At 43.3% G+C, this 15807-nt stretch overlaps 1 protein-coding gene across 1 annotated transcript in view; it reads left to right on the forward strand.

Annotated features, from left to right (window-relative positions):
* Positions 1–6598: 6598 nt before the first annotated feature.
* MFSD2B (MFSD2 lysolipid transporter B, sphingolipid) overlaps positions 6599–15807 on the forward strand; it is a 62755-nt gene continuing 53546 nt past the window's right edge. Inside the window, exon 1 of the mRNA XM_074989148.1 lies at positions 6599–6724. Within this exon, the coding sequence (XP_074845249.1) occupies positions 6599–6724 (126 nt within the window). The remainder of the gene's footprint in view (positions 6725–15807) is intronic.

Genomic DNA, 15807 nt, shown 5'->3' on the forward strand with positions numbered 1-15807 from the left:
CATTTCCTTGGAGCAGTGATTGTGGCTGTAGCTGCAAAAACTATAAATGGCTCTGCAGTTATGTAAGTAGTTTATAAATGGACCTCTTCCACCTTTGAAAAATGCAAGATATACTAGGTCTCTGAAAGTAAAGTGATGTTTGACTGTATTATCCATTTTAAAGCTATCATCTACCCCACCTTGTGTCTCTAATCAACGGTAATATAATTTGATGCTAGAACAGTAAGTGGCTTTAAAATAGGCTACAGCCATACTTGGACTGAGCTTCATTTCCTCACTTGCAGAAAATAGGACCAGAGATGCTATACCACTCCAGTACAGAGTAGCTTCGTTTGTAGGGACTAATTGCCTATATGTTTCTATGTAACCTAATCTCTTGGTTATACAGTACAAATTGGCTATGCAGTCAAATAAGCATGCTAAACATACACATTTTCATTATGGTACTATTTGTAGATCTCTCACACAGGATTTGGGGGTACTCAGAGGTCTTCCAGGGGTACATCAACTCATCTTGCTATTTGCCTGGTTTTACAGCAGGCTTACATAAAAGGCAGTATCAAAGACAGAACAAACAAATTGCATACAATGACACTTTTGCACAGCTCTGTTTTACACACAGATTTAAACACTATATTTTCATTTCATAATTTTATAGTAAACATGAGAAGGTAAGCCATTTGTCACTAATCGTCTGTTGTAACACTTGTATGTTAAGGTCTGATTTTGGAAGCAAGTATTTTTTAAAAGTGAAGTGAAGCTTTGGTCTTGTGTTCTCCGATCAGCCTCTTGAAAGGCTACACTTATCTGGAAAGGTCAAGAACCAGTGCTCTGCAATATTCAGGCAATTATTTAGAAAATGGTTTCAGAAGTTCTAGAACATTTAAATGTACTACTTACACTACACTGCAGTATAACTTGCTTAGATACAGCAGAACAAATGTATTGCAATGGTAGAAAAAATGTGTCTGAAAATTGCAGGTACTGGGGATACTTTTTTTAAGGGGTACTTTTATTTATTTATTTTGTTTAAAGGTTGAGAAACTGCTGTAAAGCACAAACAGGATAGGGGGTTTGTGAAGCAACATACTTCGGAAATTTTAGCCTACATAGGCTAAAATAGCCTAAAGCAAAATTAATGGAAGATAATTTAACCTCTCCCCGTTTGCACCAGAGGTATTATTTCTGGGCCAAACTGAAAATGAGATTATAGACTTGTGCATTTGTGTACAGGTGCAGCCTTTCTCATTCAGCACCCTCCGAATCTGAGTGATGCCGGAGGAGGCATTTTTCTGGACTAGGGGTGGTCAGTTCTGCCCCAGGCCCTGGCCTCAATCCCACTCGTGGGCTCCCCTCCCCACAGCTGACATGACTTCCCAACCCTCTCTCTCCCCTCTGCCCCCCAGCAGCCTCCCCAACCCCCCTTCCACAGCCGCCCCAGGCTGCAGCTTCCAGGTGCTCTAGTTTTGCATGCAGTCCCAGCCCCGTGTTCCACTCCCCCCTGGGGTCAAGCTGCTGTGAGCTGCCACACCCCAGCCAGGAGCTCTGCACACAGCTGTGACTGCAGCTTCCCTTGCAGCCTCTGCCATGACCTATAAGCCTGGGCTGCCAGCTTACCAGCTCAGGTCACTGCTACTGCCCCCCTTGCTGAACATCAGCTGCAGCTGCCCTGCCCTGGGCTCCTGCTGCTGGTCTAGCTGGCACCTCCTCTTCCCAGCCCTGTGTGGGCTGTGGTCATGCCAGAAGATGGGTGTTGCTTACTGAGAATGCCAGATTTGGGATTTTTAACCTTTTATTACTCCTCTGTCTCCATATTTCAGTATGTGGAAACTCCTTAAAAATAAATTAGAAATTGCTGCATGTTCTGGGTTATCCCATGCCTCAGACTCTTTATTTCAAGGCAGGCAATAGACTTTTGCTTAGGTTAGCCTGTTTCTAGAAAGTTTGGATTGAGGTTAACAAGTGAGAAACCCTGGTGGAGTCACTCAAATAAAGAATAGTTAAGTTTACCATCTGTTATAAGCCACCAATGCAAGGCATTTTAATGGCCTTAAGTCCATTGAAGCTCACAGAAAAAAAATTGACTTGAATGGACTTTAAACAAGACTCCAAATATGTATAAGAAACTGTAGCCTAAACTTGCCCGGCTGAATGAATGAAAAAATCATTCTGTTTGAAATTGTGCTCAACTGCCTAGCATATCCTTTGACATGCCTACTCCCTTGGTTAGAACAAATGTGACTACAATCATTTTTGGCAATATAGGGTGCAGAGGAGTTGAAGATCAAACATATTGCCTCATTTCCTATAACTGTGCTGAAGCCACAAAGCCATTGTTCAGAGAATTCTATGAAATAACTACTATAGGTGAGCTGTTCACAATCAGTCTTGCCAGCAAGGGCTGCACATGTGGATTAGCTTATTTCTGAGGGGTAATTTCCAGTTTTATTTACACTAAAAAAGAAGGGCTGAAAAAGTGAGTTACTGTATATCTGCAAACTGATGTTCTTTCAAAATATGTAATCTACTTCATGATTCCAGTTGGAGTAACCTTTGCAAAACTCTGCCAATCACGTCTAAAGCAGAACCATTACTTTGTCCCTAGGGCAAATTTGCTATAGGAAAACTTGTAACATAAAAGCAAAATAACTCAAAAAAGCACACTCACCCTAGGCGTAAGAGTGCTACAACCCCCATGCCAAGTTTCAGGCTTGGGTGTCTATATTTGATTGAGCAGTTGCCCCAAAACAGGTGTATTGAGTGTGTTGACAGGGATCTCCTGAATTAGAGCCAATTAAAAAACCCACCTTGTATTAACAATTGTGCAGTTGAAGGCCTTTTATCTATATTTTTGAATTTTTATAGTTGATACTGTTTCATTTATGAACTACTTTAAGTGAAAATCCATTAAGTTTTTGCAACAGTTGCTGCAATTTTTGCTTTTAGAAAATGCAGATTATAATTCACCAGAGATACACTAGTGATAGCATAAAAGTGTACAAATATTGCAATACAGGAATATACACTGCTCCTTTACAGGCAGTTGTTCTTTCCGAAAACATGCCCTAAGGAATTAAGTGGTATCATGATTTTAGTTTTCTTTTGGCAGTATTTTACACTGGGATCCATCTCAGAGGCATTCACTCTCAATTTCCCTTGGCATTTGTTTTGCCAGATGGGGCTGTCATATCAGTTGTCTGCTGGGAGGAACTGCACCCAAGGAGGTTTCTAATTGCTTTGCATCTGTGAACACAGCTCAGCTAATGCAAGAGCATCCCAAGGCTTGATGGGGTATCCACATCACTTAACCTGCTCACACCTACAACACTAATCAACATCAGAAGGGGTCAAGTCTGCATTCCAAATCTATATAAAATTGAGTTACAGAGGTTTGCAAACACATGATCTTAACCTTACCCTCATTCCTTCCCTTCAGTTGTTTGTAAACGTCACCTATTCATTGTTTCTTAGACACAGCTGGAATACAAATAACTCTGATGGGGACTAAACTTTATTTTTTTAAAGAGAACTAGCCATTCAGTAAGTTCGTTCTCCACTCATGCACGCACTTTATTCCTCACTCTGCTGCCTCTAACGTAAGGATCCTGCTTCCAGCAAAACAAAGCCTGACTTTTTACCTTGCAAGTTGTTCGGAGAAAGGGCTTTCTTCCCTGAAAGATGAAGAACAACACAACCCCTTCTCAGCTTGGCTCACGCTTAGCAGCTGTACTGGGGACAGTGTTCAAAGCTTGCTAAATGCACTGGCTGGGCTCTTAAAAGGAAAGGATTTTGTGCATGGCAGGCAGGTAGAGTCGTCCAGCGTCTCCTACTAACGGGCTTGGAAAGGGGCTGGATAGCACTGCATTGGGCATTCAGCTGCTCCTACTTTCCGCGCCCCCCTGCACCTGGAGCATGCTGGCAGGGTGTGTCCTTGCAGGGAACTGGAGGTTTCCAGCCGGGGCGAAGCAATAGCAATAGTTACAGAGGCTCCAAAGTCCCCAGGGGGCTACGTCTCATAAGTCCTGCTCCTGCACCCCGGCTGGCTGGAGGAGCACCAGCATCACTATATAACTCCTTCCCCTTCCATACCGCAGAGCTGCACTGGGATGCAGCGTGGGAACGGAGAATCCAAGGTACCCTGGGAGCTGTAGTATTTTGGTCATCTCCCTGCCTAGAAAGTTGGCCCTGGAGCAGGGAAAGGACTACATTTCCCAGCATGCCGCTGGCTGTCAACAAGAGAGGGAGGGGGAAGCAGTGAGAGAAGATGTGATACCAAAGCACAGGCGCTTGCTGTGAAGGGAGCACGCTGGCTGCTAGAAGGGCTGGTTGTTTGAGTGGGGAACGTGCGCACAAGGGAGTAGGAGGCCTTGGCCCAGCTCTCATTCTCAGAAGCCTTCCCCAGACTGGATTTGGGATGCTGGTGGTCTGGGCTGGCAGCCCTACAAGAAGGAATTTGCTGGACTGAGATGCACTTGTGTCTGAACCTTAGCAAGGAAGGTATGTGGATACTACCCCCACCCCTAGGAGAAGTTGAAATGATAAGTAAGGGAGGGGAGGTCCTATTAAAAGTCCCAGGCAACGTTAGGTACAGTACCTAGCGTTCAAGGATTTGATTCAGTTTGCAGTTCTGAGCTGTGGAAGCAGAAATTGGCGTTTCCTTTCCAGATTTAACTTTCAGAAAGGGGATCTAGCACCTGCCTTCTGGCTTTGGACACCCTCAGAATTCAGGGTACTGAAGTTATATTTTGTTGGCTGTTGCATCATTTCTCCTAAATCAAATACTTCTGTATTGCAATTTGCTTTACAGAAATTATGATAAAATTGAGCAACTCCTGCTGAAATCTTCCTAGTGCTACCTAGAACTGGATTTGCTATTTTAAGCAATTCCCATTTTTTTAAATTTTCTTTAAAAAAGAAAAAAGGCAGTAATATTGCATTGGCAAGTTCCCCACAGGAACAGAGAGTGGAACAAAAGAACAACACCGGCACCAGTCTTTTCCTCATAATGTGGGACAATCTTACATACGATCCAGATATCCTCCCATTGCACAAACTGAAAATTGTTCTACTCTACGTCAGTTGTGTTACCATGAAGGATCCAGTCCTGTGTTCTGTGCCCATCCCAAATTGCCCTCCTTTGGTAACCATTCTACCTGATATTTTCAGTCCTTGTAAGCTAACCAGGAGTTACTGCTTATTCACTAGGTAATGCGAAACCCTTCTCTTAAAATACTAAGCCAGAGCAGTATGTAATGGACTTTGCTCTTTGAACCTAGTGTGTGGTCCTTTGCTTCTGTAGACATAGCCCAATAAAGACAATAGAAAGACTCTTGCTGGGCAGAACTGGGTATTCACAGGTAACTCCACTGCCATCATAGATCCTGATCTCACAGCGGCAGGGGGCCACTGTGAGCTTGTTGCAGAGCTGCTACTTAGGGAAATGAACTTCCTGTTATCCCAGCCTCCAGAAATCATTTGGGCTTCATTTTCTGTGCAACTGTGTGCTAGCTGAGGGTATGTGGGAATTGGAGCACCCTGCTGCAGGTGATAGGAATCTCAGTTACTTAAACCATGGCCTAGAGGGGGAGGAGCACTAAACTGCATATCTGCAGCTGCCTAGGGCCAGTGCTGAGGATACAGAATTCCTAGTTCTGCTGTTGCAAGGTTCAAAAGTATTCAGCCTTGGAATCGCCACCCTCCCTGTGGGTGGTAGCTGTAGTGGTCTACGGCTGACCTCTGGCAGTTGGCCCCATGGCTGTAGCCAGAGAAGCCTCAGGGGGCTTTGTGACTATGTGGTCCATTAAGTTAGGAGAAGATACAGAAACTGGAGGTAACCTCAAAGAACAGAGTCACCGATAGAAAAGGAATATCAGGGGAAAGAAAAAGCAGATCAGGCTTATGGGGAAAGAATAACCCCAGCTGGCTGGGAAGGACACCCGTGATAGAAATGACACCAGCATGAGATGAGGTGGTGGTGACCAGGTATTAAATTAGCATGTGGCTGGGCACAGAGGAAGAGAGGCTGGTGGCATCAGGTTCCCAGGCATTTAATGCTCACTTCTGGGAAATGGTGTTTGCAAGCGGTTTGCTCAAATGGCAGGATGGGTGCTGGGGAGAGGGATTTGTCAGACTGGATCAGGTAGCTGCTGGCTGTGGAACTTTACTGAGTGGAGACCAGGCCCCCAGACAGTGACTGGTGAAACAGGGTGAGACTGGAGATACGGCTACAGGATGTCTGAATGAGGAAGGAGTTAAACCTGCTGGGCATTTCCCCTGATCACTATGAAATTTCTGCTCACTGCGGACACTGCATGGCTCAGTGAGAACCAGCGGCTGACAAAACTGTCGGGCATCACATCCAGTCATGCAGAGGTGTGTGATCGACAGGAAAAATGTCTGAGATTCAGCCCTGGGTATACTATTGCACAGCCAAACCAGGCCCGCACCTGGGAGGGGCCGATAACTACATGGGGGCCCACAAAATGTTAATCTGGCCCTGCTCAGCCATGACCTTCCCTTGGCCCTGCCCCGCCCCCAGGGATGACAAATACTGAAAAGCCCAGCAGCAGACTGCTTGGGGGGTGGCGGGTGCTTGGGCATGGCTGGTGCTGGAGACGACACCCTGCAGCAGGGGGACTTGCCTGGGAAAGCAGCACAGAACAAGACCATCTTTCTCCCCCAGGAGCCGTGGCAGGAACAATTGCTCAGGCAGTCAGCAGAAGAGGTGAGCAACTGTCCGGTTCCCACCATCACCCCCTGGGGTTGCTGGGCTTGCAGTGCTCTGATCTCTTTCACTTAGATACCTAGGTTTCACTCTAGTCCCTTTTCCACCCACCTGCACCTTCACTAGTCCACCAGGGCCCTTCCTGAGAAGCTGAATCACAGTGTCCTAGAAATAATGCATGAGCTCAGTGCTCTTCCCCCAGCAGAGCCTGGCTTCCATGGCTTGAGGTGCCTGAGGGGATTCCTATGATCTCTCTCTTTGTTGGACTCCCTGTGCAACACGAAGGAAGCTCAGATACTCAATGAGCAGAGTCTTTGTTTTTGTTTTTGGGGTGGGTCCTATGTAATTTTATTACTTTTTGTATATTCCTGAACCTCGAAGAATAAATGTTTTGTGGCAGTTTCTGCGGCAGCACCTCCTTGGGACAAATCAGAAACATTAGATGTCTCTTTTATAGAAAACTTTGTCACCAGTCAGAAAGTAGAATTGGACTGGTTTCTATGTGAGATGTTTTTTCTACTAGGACTTGAGTGAATTCTCTCTAGCTATCTGTCTATCCATTCTTCCATCCATCCTTAGCATGGATCATATTTCCCCAGATGCTGCATATTTTTGGTGTTGTAGCAGTGTTGGTCCCAGGGTATAAAAGCAACAAGGTGAATGAGGTAACCTCACTTATTGGATCAACTTCTGTTGGTGAAAAGGCAAGGCTTGGAGTTACACAGAGCTCTTCTGATATTTTCAAAGTGTTTCCTCAAATTCTTCACCCCCTGTCCTATAATATTGTGCTAGACTCAGGATATTTTTTTCCAGAAACCAAGTGCCCTGTATTTCGGACTCCTTGGTGCTAGTTATGGAAAAAATGGAGTAAATTTTCGTTAATCTTCTTTATAGGCACATTTCCCCTGCAACAGAGAGAGAGTCACAGACTTAAGGGTGGAATTTTGAGGACAGCTCCTTTGCTATGATGTTTGTAATATTTAACTGCAGCAGTTTGTGTTGAGAGATACAACAGTATTGGAGGAAGTATTTGCTGTTCTCTTCTTGCTAGAATGCAGTTTTCCATGGAGGCAATAGCTATAAAAGAAGATGAATATTTCTGTTCAAATTGCTGCATATGTGCATTTGTCCATGTACGTCTAAGTGTGTACATTCAGTTTAAAAATTGGACTATTGTTCTGTTGTCAGTGAGAGAAATTAAGCATACAAAGTGGGAAATGCACTTAAAGCTGAAAGATCAACCTTGGTACACAGAAGGTGTAATCTTATTTATCCAGTAATATATTACAGACTAGAGTCTGATGGGTAGCATGATATACAGCTTTGGAATGTATTATCCAAATGGGAAAAACAATCTTTTAAAAGCTAAAAATGAAAATGAAATAAACCATCCCTTTTATTTCTGTGAGTTCCTCTCTAGAGGTAAATTCATGTTGGGTGACACAGCTGGAGAGAAGCATTTTCCTTAGGAAACGTTCTCCTAGTGTGCCTGGTGAGATAAACCTTGCCTTAAACTATCTGAAAGTCTCAGCTGCTCCTAGCCCTTCCCATTCCTCTTAAACCCACTGTTGGTTTTGTTCTGCATCTGTTTGATTAAAGGATCGCTTGTCACAAAATGTGTGTAAACCCAGCCACAGTCCATCAAGCTACTAAAATGTCGTCTTCCAGCTTTTGCTAGTTGTCTTCTTTAACCATTAACACATTACTAATACAGTATTCTCTTAGGGTTCAGTTCATATTAGTGAAGGAGGTAAAATTCCCAAGAAAATGAGATGTAAGTATTTGGTTGCAATATTAAAGACATTATATATAAAAAGATTATCAAAATTATCTGAATTTAAAAAATCAGTACTTTGACCCACTAGTCTAATTCAGAAGTAGAAGCATAGGTGTGTTGTGCTAAAACTTCTTGTTTTAACTTAAATTCATAAGTCTCATGGCCATAAAGGAGTATGTTGATGATGTAGTCTGACCTGCTGTAGGAACCCAGGCCTTCCCTGAAATACATCCTCAAATGTATTTTTAGGAAAAAAGTTTCAAACTTTGTGTTAAAATGGTCAGTTCTGGAGAATCCACCATAACCTTTGATAAATTATTCTCACTCTTAAGAGTTTTCTCCTTATTTCCTGTGTGGATTTTCTTGGTTCAATTTAGGTGTAATTGTTTTAGAAGCAGAGCAAGGGGAGAGTAAGTTGCAGCCTGAATATTTATTTTTAAAAACTAAGATGGGGGGCGGAGGGCAAGAGAGTTGAGCTTGTTTACTGATTATCTTCAGATGCACTTCGAAACCTGGCACTTACTACAGTACAGATAAAAACTGCATACATTACAATAATGAACCAATATTTAGGAGCTATTTGAGGACTAAATAATTTTGTTCAAATACAATTTAAAGTCTCTCAAAACAAACCGGGTGTTCATTTAATCCAAAGAAGCATGACTGAAGAATGAACATAATGAATAGTTAATTCTTCTGTTTTAAATAAATTGGATTTAAGACCTACTGTGGTTACTCATATTATAGCTGTGCCTAAATTGGGTAAGAGCTTTCAACAAAGCAGTGGGCAAACTCATAGAAAGTGTCCCTCTTCTGAAGCAATTAATGGGTGGCATTTGAAAATGGAAGGTGAGAAAGGGAAGGAGGGATGAGGGTAACATTGATTATGATTGTGTACTTGCAAACCTTTGTAACACAATCTCATATACTGGAATGCAGACATGGCACCTTCTTATCATAGTGGATGTTGACAAAAATGCAAGGAGAAACTGAGAATGAATGCCTCTGAGGTGGAGCGCAGTTTAAAATGCTGAGAAAAGAAAACTGAGGCCAGGATACCACTTCATTCCTTAGACCGATGGGTCACAGTGGAAGGCATCATATGATAAATAACAAACTAAATACCCTGGCCTCACCCCTTCTCCAAGATCCCCTATCTCTCACTCACTCCATCTGTCCTCCTCGCTTTGCTCGCTGTCCACCACCTGCACTCCCTCTCATTTTCACAGGTCCCTTTTTGACAGGGTGTGCAGCCCTCAGATAGAAGGGAGACAGTTACATGAATGTGATAACCAGTGTTCACACTGCACTCCAGCTGCCTAATGGCTGTCAAGTATTTTGTAGGTGGCCACGTCCAGGTGCATTTAAAGGATGATAATGCAATGGCTGGGAGTGGTTTTGCAGGGAACTCCTTCTGTGCATACTCCACCCCAAGAAATTGTCTGATACGCTTCTTGTCCTTTATAAAAACAATGTGATTGTATCACAGTAGCATCTAGAGGTGTCAGAAAAGATCTGGGACCCACAGTGCAAGGCATTTGTACAAACCCATAGTAAGATACAGTCCCTGGCTCTGTGAAATAGACAAGGCATACAGGAGAAAAGAAGTGCTATTGTTCCCATTTTAGAGATGGGAGAACTAAGAAATGTCAAGACAAGTGTGCTTTGAAGTACATGCCAATAGTAGCATAACGCATTCTGACACAGGTCGTGCTTATGTTTTACCTAACTTCTAACAGTAGGTGAAAGTTGGCTACAGTGAAATAGATGTATGTAGTGAAAATACAAACCTCCACTTATCCCATGTTGCCAGACAGGGACAGACTTAATTTGCATATGTAAGTCTTCCAATAACTTTAAAATTCTGATTTGGCAATACAGGTATTTCTCTCTCCTTCCTTCATTTGTTCTTTATATCAGTCCTCACTTTTTGTTCGTTTGATTTATTTTACAACTTATAAAATATGGATGTCATCAGCGTCTATGTCCTGTCCCCATCACCAGTTAAAGTTAGTGCTTTATACTTTACCTGTTGAGAAACTAATGGAAAGACTATAGATTTTCACATCTATAAGTTCAATAGTATGTGGATTTGTGAATGGAACCATAAAGGTCTGTTAAATGTGATTTTTAGATGTGATTTTTCTGGACCCTACAACAAATAACTGATTGTGTGCTGCAAGGGGAAATTGTTTGGTTTAATACTTTTATCACTGGAGTTAATTGCATGAGAGAGGGTTTTTTCTAAATATAAAATTACTGCACTGCAGTGACCTTAGTTTTGCATAAATCCAAGAATTGTTGATCCTGGGATGACTTACCTCATGGTGAGTGATGTAGCAAAACAAGCATGCATGAAGCTGTCCCATGGGAGTGGTGTGGTTTGAAAGTTAGCTTCCCAATACTCTTTCAATGGAGAGTCTAGTTAAAAAAAAAAAAGTATCTTTAAAAATACTCTTTTTTTTTTTTTTTACAACTGTAGTTTGCATCATTTAACAGTTAATTCCTTACTGTTCGTTCAGCTTGGATAACACAACCTCTAGCTCAGTTTTGCTTATTGTTAATTACTTGCTGACTCCCCTTAGCACAGCACATGGAATGTTTAGTTGCAAGCCTTCTCCTGTGTTCCAATGCTAGCAAGTGTTCTAAAATGACTCCCTTGCATTTTCTAACAAAAGGGAAATTTAGGTACAAAATACACTGATGATTCCAGTCCTGCTAACAACCATGCAGCTAAATCAGGTACAATCCATTAAAATAAAATGAATACAGGAGACACTACACTAGTATGTCTGACTAATTTGCAGAGCAGCCTGTAAGACAGGTAATTCTCAAATTCAAGGTATAAGAATTTCTAATATGCAATTACAGGCAAGAAAAATATGTTCATTTGACCAGGGCCCAGCTACAGAGCAGGGTGCTGCGACTGGGACCAGAGTGCGGGGCTGGGAAAGCAGTGGGAGCTGGCCCACCCCATACACAGCCTGCAAGAGACAGGAACAAGGGTCCAGTGGCACCCTGGCTGACTCCTTCCACCTACTGTACTAAACAGTGAAGCTCTGCGTCTTTATTTATGAAGCTGTTGTAAGTAGGATGGTTAGTGACTTTAAAAAGTATCACCGGCACTCAGACCATACATAGAGATCCAAAGGTCAAATTTCAGTACTCTGCCTCGGAATGGTTGCTGACCCCTGCTTTAGAGGCTCATGCACTAAGGTATGGAGGTCCCAGGTTCAACTCTGCCTGTGGGTGGTTACACTTAGGTTAACCTATTTCTAGAACAACATTTGGATTAAAGGTAACAAGTCAGAAAGCCTGGTGGAGTGGCTCAAATTAAAGGATAGCTAACCTTACCACCTGTGTTAGAAGCTTCCAGTGCAAGGCATTTTAATGGTCTGATCTTAAGTCCATTGAAGCCCATGGAACAAATTGTTGTCTTCAATGGATTTTGAACCAGACTATAAATATAAAACTGATATTGTAGTCTAAACTTGCCTGGTTGTAATGAAAAATAAATAATAATATTGCTTGAAAAAAATCATGCTGGACTGCCTAGCAGATGCTTTGAAATGCCTAGTCCTTTATAGAATTAAAACTTGCTACTATAAGCATTTTTGGCAATACAGGTTGCAGAGGAGTTTAATATCAAAAGCTATTGCTTAGTTTGCTATATAACTGCTCTGAAACCACAGAGCCACTTTTCAGAGAATTCAGTGAATTATTACAGTAGTGGAGCTATTTAAAATCAGTCTTGCCAGCAGGGGCTGTGTATGTGGATTAGTTTGTTAGTTTCTGCAGGCTGTTCTATTAACTGTAAAAAAAAGAATGAGTGAAAAAGCAAGTCTTACTCCGCATCTGCCAGCTGAAGTTCTTTCAAATTAAGTAATCCACTTCGAGGCTCAAGTTGGAGTAGATATCACAAAGCTTTGCTAATCATGTGTAAAGCAGAACGATTATTCCCTAGGGGAGCAAAAATGGTTACAGAGCATTTGTGATATAGAAACAAAACAATTAACTCAAAAAACGTGCTCACTCTTGGTGTTAAAAAACACCCATGCCAAGTTTCAGGTTTTGGTGGCTATATTTGATTTGTCTAATTGCCTGAAAACAGGTGTACTAAGTGTGTTGACAGGGATCTGCTGATTAGAGATAATTAAAAAGCCACCTTTATAATTAACCAAAACAGTCAACTTGTCCATTGTTATCTATAAAGGCACACATGGCAGGCATTTTTTACTTAATATCCACTCACAACAGAAGTTAGAGGTTTGGAATCTCAATTATTTTCATAAATGATCCTAAAGGTATTTAAACAAGATTAGAGTTATGCAGGTTGACTCCTGGAGCCCCAGTGTCTTAACCATAGAGTAACTCATAGTTAATATTTGAAACTAAATTTTATAAAAATTACAGTTGTGGAGAAAATGCAGTTTTGGGGTCCTTATTCTCCAATCCTACATCCAAGAGCAATTTTGCCCTGAGTTCTAGCGCTTCTGTGGCTGGACTGGAAGGACTAGGAATGTTTTGTTTTTTTTTGTTTTTGTTTTTTTTCTGAAAAGGGTTTTTCAAAGCACAATGATTTTAAAACTTGTACTTAAATGGGGGTAGGGGAGAGAGTGCTGAAGACTCACAAGATGAAAGGTGCTGTCCTGTAACTGTTTTTTTCATTTGTTGCCAGCCTTCGCATTGGGCAGGGAATAAATGTTTCTTGTATGCGGGTTGCTCACTGTTGCTATGCCCATGACTGCCTATGAAATGCTGCTGCAGCACAGTGAGTGCTCTATGCAATTCATCCATTGCTCTGCTGCCTCTTTTGCAAGGATCCTGCCTCCAGCAAAATAAGCTCTGACTTTTTATTTTGCAAGTTATTTGGTGAGAGGCCGTTTTTCTCCAAATGGTGAAGGACAACACAGTGCCCTCTCAGCTTGGCTCCTGCTTTGCAGCTCTGCTGGGGACAGTGTCCAAAGCTTGCTAAGTGTACTGAGCTGGGCTAAGCAATGCAGCCTGGGCATCTTAAACGGAAATGACTTTGTGCATGGCAGGCAGGTGGAGGAGCCCACCCAACTCTGACTCACCTGCTAACAACCCTGGTGGGGGGCTGGATACCGTTGCATTCGGAGTTCAGCTCATGGGTGCTGGGGGTGCTGTAGCACCCCCTGGCTTGAAGCAGTTATATCCATTATATCCCGGGTTTACAAATTGGTTCAATGGCTTTCAGCACACCCACTGCACAAATTGTTCCAGCATTCTGGGTGCAGCTGCCCCTGCACCTGGAACATGCTGGCAGGGCACGACCTTGCAGGGAAGTCCATGTCTCCGGCCAGTGGTGGAGCAACAGCAGCAGCTACTCAGGCTCCTGAGTCCCCAGGGGCCCGAGGCCTTTAACTCCTCCTACTGCATCCCAGATGGCTAGAGGGGCCTCCAGCAATTATGACCTTTCCCCAGCCCCATCCCCTTAGGTGCTGAAAAGCTCCACAGCGGATCACTTGGGCCTGGCTGGTGCGGGAGGAGACTCCCTACTGCAGGGGAATGTGCCTGGAAAAGCCGTGCCAAAGGCCACCTTTTTCCCGGACAAGCCGACTCAAGAACAATTGGTCAGAAGGTCAGCAGAAGAGGTGAGCAGCTGTGATTGCCCATTGGGCCAGTGCACTGACCTCTTTCCAGGGCTTTTGCTCCAGGCTCTTAACACACCTGCATCTGAACTAGTCTATCAGAGTCTTCCCAGGGAATCTGCATTACAGAGTCCTAGAAATAATGCATGGGCTGTGGCTAGCTGAGTGCTGGTCCCACAACAGGGGCTGGCTTTGTTGGTTTGAGGTGCCTGGGTGGATTCCAGTGATATCCCTCTTTGTTGGGCTCCCAATTATTTAGTCTGGGAAGCCAGAGGTCAAATTAAGCCTCAGATGTGGAGGTGGGTAGACAGGCATCAGGGACCAGTGGCAAGGGCGGGGCGGGGGGTGGATGTCAGTGACATTGAGGCCAGAGCCTTCCACCTTGCAGCCAGGCAACAAAGCCTGAAGCCCAACACTCAGAGGACAGGGCAATGGGATGACATGCAAGTCCAGGGCTGGAGCCTGCTATCAGCCACTCCCAAGGATGAAGCCCCAAACCCACTGCACCTAGGAAGGTGGTAAACTCACTGACTGCCTGCTGCTCCAGCTTGTGTACCTCCAGAGTGGGGCAGGGCCCAACCGCAGCTGGTGGCTCCTGGGGAGAGGCTGCTGCTTTGTCCCCTCCCCCATCACTGCACAGGAGGTGGTGGTTGCAAGAAAAGCCCCTGATAGCGGCATTTGAGAAACTGTGTGGAAGGAGCACCAGAGCTGGAAAGCCTGGTTCTAATCTCTACTGAGTCTTTGCCAAGTCATTTAACTTCTCTGCCTCTGTTTCCTCATCTGTCATGTGGCTTATTACTTGCAAGGATAGATGGGTACTGTTTCAGCAGTGCTTTAAACATGCAAAACTCTCTATCAGTGAGTGATGATGTCCCGAACGTAATCAGATTCCAGCAGCTCATTTTATTCAAGCTATCGATAGCTATAAACAAAATTAGTCACTGCTGAAGGCCTCCATTAACTGCTGCTGAGACAAATGTTAACTTTGCTTGAAGGTGATCAGTAAGTTTACTACCCAAGCAGCCTAACTACATCTAGAAGGTGATCAGAATTTCTATGGAAGTTCCTAATCAACAAATGTGAAAGTATTGAGATCCTTATTGTTCTAGCCATAAAGCTAACCGGAAAAATGCAAATATAAGTCTGCGGAAGTGTGTCTTACCCATGAAAGCTCATTACCTAATACATAAATTTGTTAGCCTTTAAGGTGCTATTTGGAAAAATGAGAGGGTTTTTTTATTTATTGCTAATTATTTCACAATTGGATATAACTGTTTTAATGCCAATTTCTTAAATATTGAACTGGAACTGCTGTATAATAATTCCAAGTGTGATACTTAGTCAGTGAAGTTACCGTATGGTTCTAGTGAGTTATTAGACTTTCCTGAATTCCTAAGTCTAGCTGAATACGGGGCTTTGAAGAAACATGTAGGAAAGCAGCACAATGGATTCTTACAGCCTCCCAAGAAAATACTTTGTGGGAACTTACAGGATGACTGCCTGTTTCCAGGCTCCTGTTGCCGGTGCTGCAACCTGCCAGATCAGAGGCTCTAAAGAGGAATTAATGACAGTCTCTAGGCCGGCGGTGATCAGCTTTTAAAGGAGGCCCTCCCTGAAGCTGAGAGAAGGCAACTATTTGAGTTAAGAGAATAGTTTTATTTTGTTTTCCCACCCAGACGCTAATGATCTATGTG

Source organism: Carettochelys insculpta, chromosome 3, assembly GCF_033958435.1.
Source record: "Carettochelys insculpta isolate YL-2023 chromosome 3, ASM3395843v1, whole genome shotgun sequence".
NCBI lineage: Eukaryota > Metazoa > Chordata > Testudines > Carettochelyidae > Carettochelys > Carettochelys insculpta.